The sequence below is a fragment of the Thermobia domestica genome, chromosome 10 (genome assembly GCF_964235325.1).
Source record: "Thermobia domestica chromosome 10, izTheDome1.hap1.1, whole genome shotgun sequence".
Lineage (NCBI taxonomy): Eukaryota > Metazoa > Arthropoda > Insecta > Zygentoma > Lepismatidae > Thermobia > Thermobia domestica.
This window is the reverse complement of record NC_137463.1, coordinates 207191952-207211519: the sequence shown is the minus strand read 5'-3', so window position 1 is coordinate 207211519 and position 19568 is coordinate 207191952. Positions and strand designations below refer to the sequence as shown.

The window sequence follows — 19568 nt, the reverse complement described above, 5'->3', positions numbered from 1 at the left end:
AGAATGTTTCACTGCACGCAAATGGTCCTCTGGCAACGTGGTATAACTTTAATAAAGTCAATAGATGATAAAAAAAATACTAGGGACAAAACACCTTCGGTCTGGCTACTTCGTAAAATTCACGAACTTGATAAAACGACAAGTGATATCAAAAGTAGACCAAAGCCTCTTCTCACAGCTATGCCTGACGTTGAAACTTTCTTTGGTGATCATACTTGTAGAAGTATGGTACGGTCAATAGATTTAACTTGGCTTATTTCAAGATTATATAAACTTGATATCCAGTATGTACCTCTGCGGGCTGGGTTTAACGAAACGTGCGATGCAAGCGATTCCGAGATAACGTCTGTTGGTATGATGCCCATCCTTCAAGCTCCATCTGATGATAATGACACAGTATTTACAGTTCTCAATCGGTTTCAGGCTATTTCACAGAAACTTGGTCAAAAGTACACAGTTACAGTAGCTGACTTGCCCTTGTACAGCAGAGCCATGGAACTTATTTGGAAGATGCCTGACAAGTTTAAAGATATGTTAATGCTCATGGGGTCTCTGCATATAATGTTCAACTTTCTGCGAGCAATTGGCCAACACTGTGAAAGTTCGGGATTGGAGGACATTTGGCTCGAAGCCGGCCTACTGGCTCAGAATTCAATGCCTTCTGTAATGGCAGGGAGAGAATACTACAGAGCTGTGAGGTCACATCTGCTGACATGCGAGGCTCTTTTTCGCGTTAAATGGGGTTACTTCGTTGAGTGGTTACTTTTGCATAACCTGCTTGAAGATGATGAAAGCTTCAAAGACCAGTTCAGAAATTGCTCCACATTAAAACTAAGATGGAGAGTGACATTATTCGCGAAAAGGTTATAGATCTTAATCATAGGCTAAATGAGTTGGAAATTCCTCGCTATCTGAAGGAATTTGAAGATGGGTTTAAGTCTGATCCAAATTTCGAATTCTGGAACATCTACATGCGACTAGTAGAGATTCTTCTTGACTTCATTAGGGCTCATCGAGAGGGTAACTGGAAGCTAGAAGCTGAGGCACTAGAAGAAATTGTGCCATGGCTAAGTGTATATGACCATACTCGTTATGCCAGATGGGCTCCAATTTACTTGGCTCAGTTGAAAACACTAGATCAAACATTTCCGGAAGTATACCATGAATTCATCAAAGGCAATTTTGTCGCCAAACGGATAAAAAATGCTTTCAGTCAAGTACCGTTTGACCAAGCTACCGAGTGGATTAATAAATTATGTAAATTAGCAAACGGTGTCATTGGTATCACACGAACTGACACGGCAAGAGATAGGTTTTGCATAACCTGGACTGAAAGATCTCGCATTTCGGACGAAACAAGGGAAATGTTTGGTATTGAAGTTGATTCTATCACAACGCGCAAAGACTCTCAAGATTACACCGCGATGAGGAAGATGTTCAAAGTCTAGTTGAACAGTTTAAGAGATTTAACATGTTCTCCATGTGTAAAAATGTTCCGCATCCTCCGGAGCGTGCAGATGAAGAAAATGTTGTTGACCCACAAATGCTGGTTTGTTTATAGACATATGAAATAGCATCACCTGAAGTTCAGGAACATCTGTCTGCAAAACAGCGAGGGGAAAATCTGGTGAAAACATTCTTGACAGAGAGGTTAATAAAACAAACAGTGCCATTCTTTTCGACTAAAAAGAGACAGAATTCTCTGACATTTGCATCACTGTACAAAGTAGTTGTTACCACTCCACAAAATGAAAAGAAATCAATAAAGTTTGACAGACAGCTGATACAACGTTTATTCTGTGCACAACAAGCAGGACGGGAAGTGCAACTGGAGGATATCCTTTCACATGAACTATCACCCGTTCCACTTTCCTTGGCAAAGAACGATGAACTTCACCACCAAGTCGACTTTGATAGACATACTAACAATAAACATTTCAGCCACAACACCAGTTTCTGATATTTCTACTTGTTTAATAATAGATGGTCATGCTTTGATGCATTGTGTTGGCAAACCTTCAGACTGCAAGACATTCAACGATTATGGAGAAAAAAAATTCAGCTATAGTTTTCTCGTACGTATCTCCAGAGGTTAAAAGAATTGTAATAACGTTTGACAGTTACCGACCATGCTCGATTAAGAATCACACTAGAAAGAAAAGAGATAAAAGAAAAATACCTATAAGAAAAATCATTGGCGATGAGAACACTCCACTTCCAGTTTCATGGGATCAATATGTTTGTCTCAACAGCAACAAGGCTGACCTTGCATCCTTTCTTGCAAACCAATTACTTCAACTAGCATGTCAACACTTGCCAGAAAGCTGCGAATAGATAACTTGTGCTTCTCCTGATAAAGTTATCTCAAATTTGAAAGGGGAACTAAGGCATCTGGTGTCTAATCACGAGGAAGCATGCACTAATGATACACTAATGATAATGCACACTAATGATACTGCATGCACAAGAAGCTATTCGAGATAGTGAAATTGAACAGGTGATAATGATAAGCAGGGACAATGATATATTAGTTACGTTAATTCATTTCTTCGGTGAATCCTCCAAGAAGGTTTGGATGGCGGGAGGAACATCCAGAGATCGGGAATTCTTCAATATCAATGCTATTTCTACGAATCTGAACAAGACTGTGAGGAAAAATCTGGTGTGTGTTCACTCAGTAACGGGCTGCGATATGACGTCATCCTTTACCGGCCATGGAAAAAAGAGCTCCTGGAAAATATTCATTCAGTACCCACATCTCCTAGAAGGTGTCGGACGTGATGGATCAATGGAAGGCGTGGAGGAATTCATCTGCAGACTACTCTGCATCCGATCCATTTAGAGGTATCGACCGTGTTCGATACGAACAGTTTCTAGAAGGCAAGAAACAATTGGATCATCTTCCACCTACAAAAGGTGCTCTTAAACTTCATTTCATTCGGTCAAACTATCAGGCTAAAATATGGTTGCAAGCAAATACTGCCATCATGGATATTGAGAATCCTGAGGAAACTGGAGGATGGAGAAAGGATGATTCTAATCTCAAGGTTGTCTGGACAACTAAATCAGCAGTCCCACAGGTATGCGTAGTTCTGGTTTCTTGCGGATGTAAGAAAAAGTCATCTGCCGTCTTGCAAATGCAGGCGTTCAACTCCACCACAACTATGCTTGCCTACATGCGAGTGCAACGATATTGGTTGCCTTAAACCAACGGGCAAGGATTAATAGGAACGAGGAAATTTGTTTCACATTGTATTGCACCTAAGAAACTTGTCTGTTGCGATAACATGAAGTCGTAAGTGGACATATAATTTCTACAAAAATTGTTCTTGTTTCTATACTTTAGTCAATATTGTTCTGATATTACCAAACTGTATAAGAGTCATCCGAGAATGTTGCTGCTATGACAAATTCAAACAAAAGTGCATAATTTGATTTAAAACCTTGTGTGTAAAAACGCTGTGTCTCCTCTTAATCCACCTCCCACTTTCTTCATTCCACCATTTCATTCATTACTCATTATCACCGTCTCCTTTAGCCTAACCGGCATAACCGTGGGACGTAAAACTCAAAATTTCATTTCATTTTTTCCTCTTAATCCATAATTTTACGATTTTTTCTTTCATTGAAGAAGCAAGACGTTTGAAGTGTTCATCCGAAAATGGTCATCGATGACGAAGGATTAAGTTTTCAATATATATATATATATATAATACAGGGGTGCCCACAAGGGGGGGCTATGACGCAAACTGCGTCATTGAAATATTTGGGGGGGGTAAAAATCTATATAAATATGTTTGAGGGGGTGTAAAAATTAATCGAAAAGTTTTTTTTTTTTTCATGGAAGAACACCTACGGATTGACAATTGAGGGGGGGGTGCGTCATGGACATGAGGGGGGGTGGGCACCACTGATATATATATATATATAAGGTTTAATATAATGAGTTTGTTTGTGTGAAAGAGAAAGTATTTAAGGATGGAAGATAACTCACCCCACTTTGAAACACTTGGAGTTAAATTCGATTCTTGAATCACCGCGAAACCTCGTTTAATACTATAGAAAGTCGATCGATAAACGAACAGTAGAATTTTATGCCCGCCATTCTGTTCCTGAACATCTTTGAAAACTCTTAGAGTGTAACAAATTAGTTAAACTTAAGAATTGACTCCAATACAAAATATTGAAAAATACACTGGTAAATAGGGCATTTCCCTGCATATTATGAATGTCTTGTCAGCCGTTTTGATTTGTGTTCCCGTCAAAATTCAGCCTGACATCCGGCAAGGTATGTTACAGGGATCTAAGTATCATGGCTCTACGGTAGATGCCTCCGTCTAATTCAATTCTTTGGAATCTTACGATAAAATAAAAATGAAGAGAAATGAACAATCTAGAAAATCGGAAGTTTTGAAAACATGTCAGACTATAAAACTTAAGATGTCTCTTTATGCATACACATTACGATTCAACCATCTTGTTTTCCACCATTTTAAAGATATTCAGAATTAAATAGTTGTAGAAACAAGCTTCCTGCGTATAAAAGGTGATATTTCACATGACAATATTAAAAATACATTAAAGAGAAATGATTTTTTTTACATGTATCGCATCCACCATCTTGTTTTCCGCCATTTTGAAAACCTACAGAGAGGAACCAGTGGTATGAGCGAATAGCTCGCCGCCTAAAATCCTAGATTTGGTGCCAAAATATTGAAGATCCACCGCAAAATAAGAAAGTTCTTGTGTAGGATAAGAAATTGGAGTCCGCCATTTTGGGTACTTTCCCCCCAAAATTCAGCCTGGCATCCAGCAAGGCGTGTTACAGAGGCCTATGTGCTATGACTCTACGGTGGATGCCTGTTACTAACACGCCAATGCCATCGGTTGACAAGTACCGATAAAGTGGCCGGCTGACTAGATATTTGAAATAGTAGATCTTTTTAACTCCTTCAGTGTGGGTGGCGTATATATACGCTTTCATTTCGCTATGGCTCTTTTGTATTGCGTATGGCGAATATACTTGCCCATAGTATGAGTAATGTTATCCCGACAATATTTAGCGAGTTTGCGCTCAGCTGGTTTCAATTGTTGCTTAATTAAAAGAAGACGACGAAAAAAAGAAAGAAATTAAAATAGAGTTTGGGCTTCGTCAAATATAGTTTTCATTCTTTGTTTTTGTTTGAGAGCACAGTACAGTAATGGCTTCAAAACGATATTTCAACGATGCTGACATCGAGGAAGAGTTATCAAATAGTGATTTTGATGTAAATGATTTTGAAACAGATTTAGAATCAACATCCAAAGTTCTCAAAAAAAAACTGCACTTTTTACAGCGGTTCGCATCTGAAAATTACGCACTGAAGGGGTTAAGTACTCTTTGTTCTACTCTGACCCGTAAGGGTGCATTTCCACGGGATATTTTTATGACTTTCGATTTTTCGATGTTGATTTTCATTCTATATTTATCACAGTATTTATCAGATGTAAAATAAAATTAGTAAAAGGGGATTTTTAGAGTAAAGAATCATACTGGAATTCTCTAAACCTCATATCTAAAATACTCGTTAAATTTTCAGTTGAAAATTCAAAATTAAACAGTATGTAATGTGTAGATTTCGAAAAATTAAAAATGATTCAATATGTTGATATTTCATAGTGCAGCCTTTTACAACTTCGAATAGCTAGATTTTCTGATTGTTCCTGTATTAAAGGCAAATCTTGGAACTTTAATTTAACGCCCTTTCATGCTAACTACATCTCTAAAATTCGAGACAGGTACGTAAACTTGATGACAATATAATATTTTCATATAATTTTACTATAGCATATCGTTTTACGGTAAAATTAAGCGACTTCAAATGCACTTCATTGCAAATAGGTGTGGACAGCGCCAGTTAACTAAGCATACAACAATAACGTATGTCTACTTCGTTTATTTTATTTATCCTTTAGGGTGAAATGTTTATCAACATACATTTGCTAGATAGAAGAAAATGTAATGTTTAATGTTACGAAATACGTTTAATGTACATAATGTTTATATTTCTGGTGTTAAGTAGAGATTTTTATTTATCGGTCACCATGACAATGATCCGGTTGCTAAGAAAACAATTTGGTTACTAGGTAAGTGTTTGTATATACGTAGATGTGAATAAATAACGAATCAAGACGCCATTTAAAAACGACGTATATCATTGAGCTGTAACATACTTTACAAATATTGTGAAATATAGCTCGATATAAAAACTATAAGTTAGTATGTGACTCCTTATATGATTTACGTGTAAGTAGTGACTATATATATATATATAGAGAGAGAGCGCGCGTTCAAAAAGTCTATACACCTGAATCGTGGCAAGTCAAAGTCGCATTCAAAGTCACATGAAATAAAATTTTATGCGAAGGTTAGCAACACTGCTATATTATCGCCTTGCGTGAAGTTCCTTTCTTAGATTCCAGTCGGCAAAGTGACGTTGAAGTGATTGTTACATCTAGTTAGCGGTCTCTGAAACAATTGTGTTAACTTTGGAACAACGAATATTCCTGGTTGAACATGTGTTCCGTGAACAAGGTGAGTACAAACAGACAGTCAAAGGTAAGTTTGCAGCTATACATTATTCGGTGTAAGCTCTAAACTGCGATAAACAAAGCCACGTGAAACTAAATCTCGTTGATTTGCTGTTGTCCTACCAACGCTCATACTCCTCCGCAAAATAGTTCATGTGATTGCATTATTACTTTTACTGTGAAGCTTCATATAAAACTGCTATATTATTATAAATGACAAAGATATAATACGGATTATCTAATAATACTGCAATCGAGTGTGGCTAATGAAACAATAGAAATAAACAGTAAGCATAGGCAGTAATTATGGCGCCAACTCAACTGTGGACGGGTGTTCTGCTTTTAAAGTCTGAAAGATGACTGGCATGAATCCCGGTTCCGCGAGTGTTGTGGTGAAACACCAACAAGGCAAACCTTTACTCACTAAGCAACAATTGTTTACGAGCGAAATTCAAATACTTTTTTTTTTAATCTTTCGAGTTTATTTTCTTTCTTTTCTGCTGCTGCTGTATCTGGACAACACGAGACAGTATTGTCAAAATGCACGTGTATAATTTGCTCCTCCCCGTGGGGAGTGGGAGTGATACATCACTAGCCAATCGTATTTGTGACAAGCGGAAGGATACAAATATTTTGTTTATCGGAGTTTAGAGCTTACGCTGAACAATGTATAGGTTTCCGGATACACCTGTTCTGAAACGTCACACTGTAAGGGCACTGATCGATAAATTTAGAGACATTGGAACGGTAATGGACTATGATCGAAGTGGTAGACCGTCAGTGCTCGATGAAGAAAAAATGCTACACATATCGGATGCAATGCAACGTATCCCCCATAAACCACTCCAAAAACTTGCCCAGGAAGAAGCAATAAGTGTTGGTACGGCACAAAAGGCGGTTGGTAAGAAACTGCGTCTTATCCCGTATAAGGTGAGAGCGGTGCAGCAGTTACTTCCTCCCGGCAGTGTAAAACGAGTGCAGTATTGTAAATCGTTTACACGGTTTGTTATGGACAAGTCTGACGATGTTTTGTATAATGTTTTTTTTACTGATGAGACCTGGTTCCATTTATCAATGCCCAGAACTCACGTTTGTGGTGTGCAGAAAACCCACATGTCATACATGAAGTTCCTCTGCATGACCAGAAGGTAGGGGTGTGGATTGCAATAGCCAGAAGAAGAATAGTCGGCCCCATATTTTTCAGACAATAGATTCAACTCGTTATTGTGAAATTATTCACCAGTTCATGGGAGAACTAACGGAAGACGAATTTCGTAATGCTTGGATACAACAAAATGGCGTTACAGCACATACAGCTCGCCAATCCATGAGATTACTGCAAGAGGTTTTTGAAGATCGAATAATTTCAAAGGGATTGTGGCCACCTCGGTCTCCTGATTTGTCTCCTCCGGATTTTTACTTCTGGGGTTATGCAAAGAATCCTGCTTATAAAGGGACCCCCACACGCTACAAGAACTCGAAACAGCTATTCGCGATTTTGCTCATAGCATTCCACATGAACAACCTGTGAAAGTATTTGAGAACAAGAAGAAACGTATGCACGCATGTTTGGATTATCATGGGGGACATTTCCAACATTTGCTGTGAAAATGTGTGTGTATAGGCCAGGCAACGAACGAAAAATAGGAAAAAAAATCGTGTAGTTCTGAAATTTGGCACAGTTGTTGGGGGAAGTGTCTTAAACAACATACTAAAAGTCACCGTGGGTGAGGGGTCGGCTACAAGGTGAGGGAGGGATTTAATCCTTTTAACGATGGGATTTTTCCAGGAGTTTGGAAAGTCTTTGTCAAGTAGATACTGCGTCAACACTACTCTCCCGAATTGCATGATTAGTACGTCATTCTCTTCAGAACAAGGCAGTCTGCTAAATGGAACCTTGTCCATGACCCTATGACATACACGGAGAAGGAAATTTGTAAAACAATCGGGAAAATTTTCGTTAAAAATCCCTTTGTAGAAGTTTAGTGTCTTCTAGAGCAGCCCTGGGTAAGAGCAAGCGGCCTTAATATACCCTGGAAAATACATTAGGGTATTGATGATAGTTTTGCATAATACAATTCCCATATATTTGATATTCACTTGGGAAAAAATATTTCCCCATCCTATTTGATTATATACGATAGGGTTTAAACTCTTTCAAACGCAATATTGTCCATGCCCCTATGACTGTGCTAAAAGGGAAATTTGGGGAAATTGGGAAAATTCTCTGAAAGTGACTTTCTGGACACTTGGAGCTTCTTAGAGCACCCCAGGAGAAAGTACACGACACAAATGTAGCATGAAAAATACTTTTGGGTATTATTGTGATATAAAGTGACGTGGGAAAAATATTCCCCCATCCTGTTTGAAAGTACAAAACACACAAATATATAGTAAATACATCAGTCCAATTTATTAAATATATGAATAGTGGGTTACGTTAAAATGTCTTGAGCAACATACTAATAGTTCTCGTGGAAGGAGCAGTCCAGGCAACAAAAAGACAGTTTATATAATACACATAATATAGAATTGAACAATTATATTAGGTAACATGAACAGGCTCTCAGAATAAATGTTAATTTGTCCATTTAACATGTTATGTACATAAACCATTCTGACACCACATAATTAAAATTCAACTTCTTCTGAGACATGATCAAGTTCGAAATCCTCATCCCCTAAACGTACACCGTTAGTGCACGTACCGTGACAGGTACCACAAACAGATGAGCATTCCATACCAGCTTTCCGGCACTTACATTTTGTACCACATACAATTGTACAGTAAAAAATATGGATGTTAGAATTTTGTCTGGGGCTACCGGGTCGTTTGTTGTCACTGGGAATAGGAATCCATTCTCTCCATGGGCCCACCCCCACTGATCAGGAGGTAAGTTGTTACCAAGCCACTGCTGTATCTGTAGGTACACTCTAAACGAATGTTGCTCCGCCGCGCCTTTGTTTGGAGGAAGTGAAGGGAGGTCAGTTTTGATTTTGGTTGATTTAAAGAATACTGAGTGTCGGTGATTATTCAAATCGGGTGTCGATGAGGAGTTATAAAAGATGTCAGCAATGTCTTTTACCTGACTCGATTGATTTTTGAACAATGAAACCATTTTTGCTTTGTTTTTTTGTAAATGGCTGACGTGGTGTCGCATCCGCTGAATGCGTGTAGGCAGTGGTGCCCATCCCCCCTCATGTCCATGACGCACCCCCCCCCCTCAATTACCTATCCGTAGGTGTTCTTCCATGAAAAGAAAAACTTTTCGATTAATTTTTACACCCTCTCAAACATATTTGAATAGATTTTTAACCCTCCCCCCAAATAATTCAATGACGCAGTTTGCGTCATAGCCCCCCCTTGTGGGCACCCTGGTGTAGGAGGAGGATATTTTGTGAAGAAGGAAGTTCTTGCAGTTTTCTCGTCGAAAATAATTTAGTTTCTACTTTTCCCCTCCCAGGCTTCATGAAGTAAATGTTGTTCTCTGGTGGTGTCAAAGCAACCAGTAGAACGATTAAGTCCACATCTTCCCCTATTATGGTAACAGTAGGATGAGAAGTTGCTTTCTCTAACCCACATCTCACAATTGTAGTATCAGCATCCGCTGTAGCGAGTCTTGTTTGAATTCCTCTTGCAGCCATTGTTTGTGTAAGTAAGTGAATAAGTTTAGTCTTATTCTTTTCATTTGCAAGAAAATCCTCCTTTTTAACCGTGACATTTACGTTCAGATCAAAATTTATATCAACTGAAGTTTTTGTTGTGCCTCTTCGCTTCTGTTCTGCGCGCTTCGTACTGTTGACATCGTCGTAGCCATCAAATATCACAGTGCAGTTTTCACCATAATGATTGACCAGATAGGCCATATACTGGTCACAAATGGGCGAAAAACTGCTGGCAACATCCCATTTTACACGATGGAGGAGGAAGCCACCGTCTACAACATTGGCATTCATTTTGATGTTTATAGTTGTATCACACTCTACAGGAAGTACATTATACAGGATGATTTCTTTGACTTCCTCATTTCACCTTCATTAAAGAGGGCTAGTGGGAATGGGGATAATTCATACTGTAAAAGATCCGCAACATCTTCATCACTCTTTTTAGCAATCATAGCTCTTTGGAAGATCATTAGAGGGTCAACGACCATAGTTTCATTGTTCAACTTGATCACATTGTTCACAGAGGCCAGTGACATCACTACATTCTTTTTTGCTTGTTTTATGATACCAAAGTTATTTCCAATAAAACTTTTCATGGTTTCGGTTCCAACTTTTAGTGCTTGGTGATAATTTGTTTTGGAGTTTCCGATGATACCTGTCGACAGCAACATCAGCGAAGCCAATTTGGGAAAAGGGGGATGTTTACTGAACCACTCATAAACTTTTAGACGGTCCTGCTCATCTCTGTTTTGTCGTGATGCACGCAAATCAACATGCTGCTCTCCACTTGAAAAAACTGTTCCAGCAAATTCCTCCAATGAAGAACAGATGGCAGAAGCCGCAGGTGACCCACCAACCCACTTTGCTAACACAGAATCTCTGATTCCTCTACCTCGTGTCAGTCCGCCAGAGCTTTTCATGGAGCGCATGAGTGTCTGCTCAATAACCATGTCAGACCAAACTCCTGCCCATGGGGAACCACTTCTATTTATAGTAAAATATCCTTTTTCTACAGTCTTCTAACACATCTGGATGGCTAGTTGTCAATTCAAGCATATCTTGCACGTAAAGATGGGCGCATTTTGCATACTGAAAATGGCCACTTGCATGGAAGAACGGAATCATTTGCTGGACACAGGACAAATGGCTATTCCAGTCGCCACAACGTTCCGCAACAATGAACTTCTTCATTAAGGAAACCATATTAAAATACTGCACCCACAAAGCTGCAGTAGGTCCGTTTTTATTTACACGATCAAGCTCGTTTTTAAGTGAAGTCAGGTGAGCATTCTTGCTGAGTTCATCCAAGGTTAGTTGTTCTAGAGTACACAATGTGTTGATGATCATCTCCTGCCCTTCTGATGAAACACTGGCACCATCCAGAATAATTCGAGCCAAAGCAGCCTGTACAAGTAAATGTCCTCTAAATGCTCTTCTATAAGCATGACCAATCAACATTTTATCAACTGAATTAGGAGCAAAAACTGTGGATAACACCTCTTTCAATCCACTTCCAGCCATTGTCTGGCCTATACACCCCATATAGGACAGTAGCATACGAAATCCTCCCAATCTCACGACAATTGTTCCAAACAGAGGATCATCCGAACAAGAAGCCACGATTTGTCGAGCCTTGATATACAGAGGCTGATTGAACGTGACAAAAGAAGTTTTCGAACTTTGCTCATTACTATCTTTGGCAGAAAACTTCAGAGCGGTGTACACTGTGTTTAAATCGCTAGGTGGTGAATTTATGAACGGAAGGGGTTTCATAGCACTTTTATCAGAATTCACCGATTCACAAACCAATTGCATGAATCCCTTCCACTCTGGAATGACTGACACTTCTGGGATGTTTTGCAGTGAATACAGCCATTTACCAGACATCCTATAATATATCTGGGAAGCTGCGTTCAAATATATTAGACGGAATGGGATTTAATATGTTCAAATCCTGAACAACAATTTTATGTAACGCGTTCTTTTTCACATTTTCAAATGTCAGCAGTTTCACAACACCTAGTTTTCCTACCTCGTCAGCAGAAGGATATACTTTCAGCCTTTTAATCTTGTTTGCAGGAGGAAGAGCCCGAGCTGGTGTGATACATTTGATACCTCCCATGCTGTGGAAAGTATTCAAACCATCAAGGGTGGCAACATTAAAATCTGCATTGTCAAAAATATATTGACAGAATGTGCCTGTAGGAATGGGTTGTGTAAAATTGTAGATGGTCGACAGTTTCAATTGTTGGGCATCATGATATGATGCACTGAATTCCAAGCCTGCCAGCAGATTCACCAAGTTTCTCGATCCAAACTCTCTGTGAATGAACAGAGCGATGCTATGCAGGATTGGAGATAGAAACGATCGAGATCTAATGGTTGAGATGATGGCATGGGAGATGGCTGTTAACTTCTTCGTCACTTTCTCTTTATCCTTTCTTCTTCTTAAAAGAGAATGCATGAGAACCCTTAGAGTCTGCGGCACCATCTCTTCGGCTTCACTGCAGAAATTGTCACTGGGCGGGAAAACGGTGGTGTCATACGCCATTGACTGCATATCCTGCAATAATATTGCACCAACGGTTTGAACAGTGGCGTGCCGTGACTTTTCTCACAGGGGACTAGGTTCGAAGAGAATGTGTGCTGTAGAGTGGAGGTCCTGAGTAGTATTGTTGACACCAAATAACACAATTTATATGTTTCTGTAAACGCTTCTTCTACCAAGCCTCTTTCTTTCAAGAAATGGATATTAATTCACTCCGCAAATTGTTAAAATTAAAAAAAAAAATCTTTCGTAAATTGATTTAAGGGTCAAAAACAAGCAATCAGGAAATCGAGATTTCAAGCACTGAAAATTCTTTAAATCTAACAGCTCAAGAAATTGTAACTCCCTGAGATCTTGAAAACACAGTATCAATAATGTCATTGAAGATACGCACATATTTAATTTCTGAATCTGTTCAGTCATCCACTTTACGTCTTTTATTAGAAGGTTCCCGTTGTCATCCAATTCTACTTTTCTATAAGTCTTCAAAATCGTTTCTTGCATTTCTAAGTTGAGATACCATCTTTTGTACTTTTTGGATGCAATATTTCACATCCAAGGTTTTACTTTAAAGAATGTTGAATAGTATATCCGTGCGGAGAAATGCAAAATCGAAATCCTTCAATGATAACTCTCACATTTTTTCTTTTTTGTAGTCATGAAAGCTTCGGTGTCGCAATTATCTGAATCTTCTACAATGTTCTCAGAACACCGTAAGAGTTCTATTTGATTTTCATTTACTGCATTCACAATTTTGGAATTGTAATTCCATCTTATAGTGGCAACCGTTGGAAATCGCTTAGTTACTTCTGGTTCAGCAAGCGCGTTACAGCGTTTCGATGAATATGAAAAGAAATTTGGAATGCCACTTATTCTAAAAAATATTTTACATTCCTTGATGTGATTAACAGACTGTAGAACAACGAGATTGATTCTGTGATGATAGCAGTATATGGTGAGTGCACTCAAACACCTTTTCACAAAAGATTGTAAACCGTTCAAATGTCCAGAAAATGTGGCAGCTCCATCCATTGCCTAGTGCTACAAGCTTTTGCTTACAATTAAAATGAGAGAGAATTTGGAAAGCATGCTCACTTAGAGCAGTCGCAGTGCAATCACTGCTTTTTTTAGTAGTATCATCTGCAAAACAAATAAATCTTTCACGAATTGCCTCTTTCACGTACCGATTGAATGTTGAGAGATCTTTGTAATGTCCGTAGTTTTGTCCAACATTATTGCTGTAAGAAGTGTATTGTTTATTTCTGACTTAATTTTATCCAGAATTACTCACCAGCACATTTAATAATATAATTCTGAATTCTGTTTGACGTTCCTTTAAACACTCCAATGCTGTGAAGATGACAAGTCAACATGGGCGCCCGAACGAGAGGGCAGGGTGGGGATCGGACCTTCCTCTGGCTCACGAAAATGCATACGTAATATAGCAAACCACGTATATTAAATACCAAAAATACCAGATGCAACATAGCAACCATGGAGATGGGCCCCTCCCTAGAAAATTTTCTTCAGGCGCCCCTGGAAGTCCATTTAGTGTCGTACTTAGAAAGTAACTGAATTACTTCAATATAATTTCCCTAATTGACAGAATCTTCCTGTTTATTATGACTTCTAAATGATAGCTCTTGTTTAGCCATAAAACAAGAGGAATAAATCAATCGGTTCATTAGTTCTCCGTTTGAATCAACTTCTGCGTTGCTTGCTCAATTAAAAATCAATTCTGGTTTCCTGAAAGTTTTCAATTTAGTTATTGTGGACAGGTGTGAATAACATTTTTCTTGGTGGAACTTGGGTTTGTGAAAATTGTTCATGTCACAAAAGCCACAATTATTCCACACGTCCTTTTCTATGTGGAACAGAATACAAGGCCAGCAATACAGTTTGTTTCTTGTCTTACATGCAGTTAGCTATTTTGAAGAAGCAAAATAATACATATTGATATTATGTATATAATCTTTCATTTTTGTCTAAATGGAAATGCTTGGAGTTGTTCTAGCACTGGTTGTTATTTGTTGCATTTCTTGAAAATTAAGGAATCCAATGGTCCAGAATACAAGACTGAAACAGCCGATCCCCACCCCTACTGTCCCCTATACCAATTGAAGTAATACCACTGCTTGCGCCATCGCTTTGCTGCAAGGGACTCGGTTTCTTAAACGAGTCCCCTTCCATACTTTATTCTTTGAATCATTTTCAAAATATATTGATAATCTAAAAAGTTCACACTTCACTAGATTTCTTAAAGTGTCAAGACTAATACTGTAAATTTAATAGCGTTAAAACTATTAACTGTAAAAAGCAAACGAGCATTAAATTCGCTTACGACAGAACGCCCATGCTTAGAGCTTAGACAACATAATATGAGGACTAGCTGACTGGATCCTGTTCCCTTCCCCGAGAAAAGCCGATTAAAACCCGAGCGTTTCCGATCTCCACTTCGCTGTCGCACCCAGCATACGGGTGCTGAGTATAGTTGTGTCAGAACAATTGAAATAGTGTTATTTTACAAAAATAGAGAAATGTTTTCGTTTTCTTTGGTAAATATTTATCACAAATACTTTAATTAAAATTCCAGGGGACTAGCCTAGTCCCCTAGTCCCCTTGACGGCACGCCGCTGGGTTTGAACAATTGTTTCTCGCTCTGCTTTTTCATCACTATACCGTGAAGTATACCAGCTATCGTTTAAGATTTTTTCACAAGTATCACGAAAGCATACAACAGTTTTTCGTGTGCGAACACTGCTGAAAACAACGCGGTCTCCATATTTTTCCTTCATTTTTTGTCTGCTTGTTGCTGGCGTAGGTTTCTCTCCTGAAATCTTTTCCATTAGCTCATCTAGAGTAACTGGCAATCATCCTTTCCTTCTAGATAACTGTATATCTCTTCCATTGCTTCTGCAACTGCTTGATTCTCAGGTCGACCACTTTTTCTACCAGTAGGTGCAGTGGCTATAAAGAATCTTTTATAGCAATCATCGTGATAGATCGCATCAGCTGCAGGCAAGTCACCTAAAATGCTGACACGTCTTGCAACGGTATCTCCCCATTCATCTCTTCTGTTATTAGCACGAATTAAAAGAGTTTTGTCAAATTCAGTCGTACGTACAGAATAAACTTGTCGACACTGATGGGGAGATTTGTTTTCTCTATTTAGCGTAAAATTCATCATCAATAGTTTCAGCACACAATAAGCACTTATTTGTAAAATCAAATTTAAGTTGGGATTAGCGTAAACCAGGGGTGCCCACAAGGGGGGGGCTATGACGCAAACTGCGTCATTGAAATATTTAGGGGGGTTAAAAATCTATACAAATATGTTTGAGTGGGTGTAAAAATTAATCGAAAAGATTTTTTTTCATGGAAGAACACCTACGGATAGACAATTGAGGGGGGGGTGCGCCATGGACAGAAGGGGGTGGGCACCACTGCGTAAACAAGGGGTAGAACACGATGTTACTGGCTCCTGCTGTGAAACATTTACTTTCAAGTCTCTTGCTATTGTTTGAGCAGGCACGTAGCCAGGATTTCGTAATAGGGGGGGGGTCCAAGACATGAAATACTGTGGTTATCCACACCAGAGTTCGATTATTCTAAACTATTCTACTGGTAACATATATTGGTTCGTTTAGTCAGAATTTCGTAATGGGGGGGGGGGGCGGGGACAGTGTGATATGAAATATTGTGGTTATCACACAAGGGGCTTGATCACTATTTTACTAGCAACACATATTGGTTTGTTAGGACAATAAAATTAGGACATGATAGTAAGTATTTTAGTAACAAACTATGAAGAAATGTCGAATAAAAGAATATTAAAAAGATTTTACAGTATCTACGTCCCTTCTTCTGTTCATCCAAATATAACAATTTTCCTTTCATTATGACCTCAACTATTTTTTTAAAAAGTACGTATCCAATAATATCTTATAAAATATTTTATTTTTACAATACTTGCGCTCCTTTCTCTATTGAATCAAATGTTAACGGAACTTCCATCCACATAACTTTTTGTTTTTAATATCTGTCAAATACTGTATGACAGTTAAAGACAATAATAATAATAATAATAATAATAATAATAATATATTATATATATTATGACAATAATGACAAGTTAAAGAAGCAGTTGAAAACCGTTTCTGAAATAACATGTTTAATACTACAGAGAAGCGATGATGAAAAATTATTTTTATTTTTAGCTTTTTATTTTTAACGCTGACTCTGACTCTTCCTATTTCTCGTTTCTTTTTGTTTTATCTTTCCTTATTTTCTTATTTCTGATCTTGAAGGGGGGTCCGGACCCCCCGGACCCACCCCTTGCCTGCGTGCCTGGTTTGCGGTCCCGTGTACTGTTTTCTGCAAGAAGTATGAACAACTTTTTCCTTCACTCTAAAAAGTTCATGTTTTCCATCTTTTCTAGCAAGACTAGCCTTCATTAATCCTTCTATCCCTTTTACTCCTAAATAACACCCATCTATCATTACATCTTCTGTACATATTAAACACTTTTCAGCCATTGTAACTGCACATAATATCAGTATATAAATATAGCAGCAAATACAGTACATTAGTACGATAACAAGAAAACCAACCACATACACACAACGCCAGTTAACACACGCTCGAAACAACAGACCTCGTTGTAATGCAAGCCAGGGAGTAATCTACGCCCCTCCAACACCCCCGTAACACCCCTCCAAATTTCTTTACACACACCCCTGGATGGAAAAGGAATGCTCCCCCAAATCCAATTGTATCAATCAGTATCACATATCTTATTTATTACATCAAGTTAAAAAAGTTGAGTTGATTTTGAGTTTAACGTCCCGTTCAGCAGCGAGGCTATATGAGACGTGGAGCTACTGATTAACGTGGAATCCTAATCACATGAGCTCCCTCCGGGTCAAGTTAAAAAAGGTTTAGCGTTTAGAAAAGAAGGCAATATTCTTATTTATTTTATTTCACTTCAAAATAGTACGAAGCGACCTCGTTCTCATGTACGGCTTCAAGAACCACATGACCTCATTGTTTCGGGCGGTGTTTCGATCGAAGCAATTGACAAAACAGACCGTTGATATCTACCATTCTGGGCTCCGCGGTCGTTTCCGAGAAAAGAGATTGATGGACAGATGCAGATGACTGAAATTGGCAACGTTTTGAGGGGTCATTCACCTACCTTCTCCTCAATAAGGAAAAATGTGACAATATAGTAATAAGCCTATACCAGATTCAGTTGGTAAGTGCTATTGTGCTGCCAAAATGTCTTGAGCCGTGGCAAAAATGTGAACTAAAGCTCACACCCTCACACACCCACGCGTTGAGCCAAAGGGTTCAGCTGTTGCTAAGCGAGAGAAAGCGAGTGGAATTCCTTCAGCCGATACCAGCGCTTGCAACGGAAGACTAGGGATTAAGTCAATGTGGTATATCTTTTGTCTGCAACAGCTCGCAACCAGAGGGGGGGGGCTAGGGAGGGCCTGGCCCTTCCTAAATTTTTCATGTCCCCTCCAGACCTCAATACAAAATGCACAATTTAGATATTTGTAAGAGAATTTTTAATGACTTGGTCCCTCCTAACATATTCATGGCCCCCCCACAGCTGTGTGGCTGGTTTCGAGCCTGCTCTGCAAGTGGTGTATCAACGGACGGATGTTAGAAGGGTGTAGTCAAAACGTGTTTAAAAATGAAGAGATCGGTCGAATTAAGAATTATATATATTTTAGACTGAGTCTAGTGTTATGCAGGAACGCATTTGGCGCTAGCTTAATGTTTCGTAAAGTATATTTTTATTCACGTAAATTTATTGAGTGGAACAGGGCTCATAGCAAGTCACTTTTTTTTTTTTTAACTAAAATTTACTTTTTTTCAAGTTGGTCACTAAAAGTTACTTTTTCCAAATTTGTCACTAATGGGGCGTTTACACTTAGTCGATTTGCGTTCGATTCAGTTGAATTGACGTCACTTTCAACTTAATCGACCGTGTAAACGGGACTTCAACTTAATCGCTTGTTGATCGAAGGCGACTAATCGACTGGCAACTGAATTAAAAGTCGTTCTATTTTCTGTGGTTGAAATAATTGAATACATCCATCAATCTCATTCGGCCTAGTTGCTTAGATTTAGTGGCAAATGCAGCGAGTCGATTTAGTCGTGCGACTAAATCGACTAAGTGTAAACGCCCCATAAAAGTTACTTTCTTGAGAGGTAAAGTGACTTTTTCGTGTGATTTGTGTTTTGCATTGGCAGTTTTTTAAGAAAAATATAAAAACAAATGGAAAAAGGCAGAAACTTGTTACTCATTACTCTTCTGAAAGCTTCAGTACTTGCTGCCACATGTGAAACAGTAAGTTTTATTCTCACTTCAGCTTTTATTCTTACTAAAGCACATTGGATGGTTGGTGGATGTTTAAGCTCTCAAGGTGGGGTTGAGAACTCTTCTGTGTCTATTCTTTCTTTCGTCATAATAATATTTTAGTTTTCTCGCGTAATAGTTAACGCTACGTTGAACGTTGTGTATGTGTGTCTGTGTGGTTCATCATGTTCGTCTTTCGTTATGCTTCTTGTATGTTCTTCTTAAGAGTAAGTGATGAATTTGAATATTTCATGTTTTTGAGAACTCTTAATGCGAAATTAAATATAATGTCTGGGATGAAGAAATTCGGAAATAGCCCAGAACTGGTTCCACTTACTCAGAAGCTTTCTACATCTGCTAAGTCTGCTTACCGTAACTACAAAGCATACTTTGAAAACCTAAGAAAGGAGGAAGCTA

General features: G+C 38.6%; 1 protein-coding gene across 1 annotated transcript; it reads right to left on the bottom strand.

Moving 5' to 3' along the window:
* Window positions 1-10553: 10553 nt before the first annotated feature.
* LOC145661746 (uncharacterized) lies at window positions 10554-11186 on the bottom strand. Its single transcript, XM_081727079.1, has one exon. The coding sequence runs from the start codon at window positions 11184-11186 to the stop codon at window positions 10554-10556; it is 633 nt and encodes a 210-aa protein (XP_081583205.1).
* Window positions 11187-19568: the final 8382 nt, after the last annotated feature.

What these genes read in the sequence shown, in the direction of transcription:
- LOC145661746 (XM_081727079.1), bottom strand. Translation starts at nt 11,186, where the DNA reads ATGGTTATTGAGCAGACACTCATGCGCTCCATGAAAAGCTCTGGCGGA.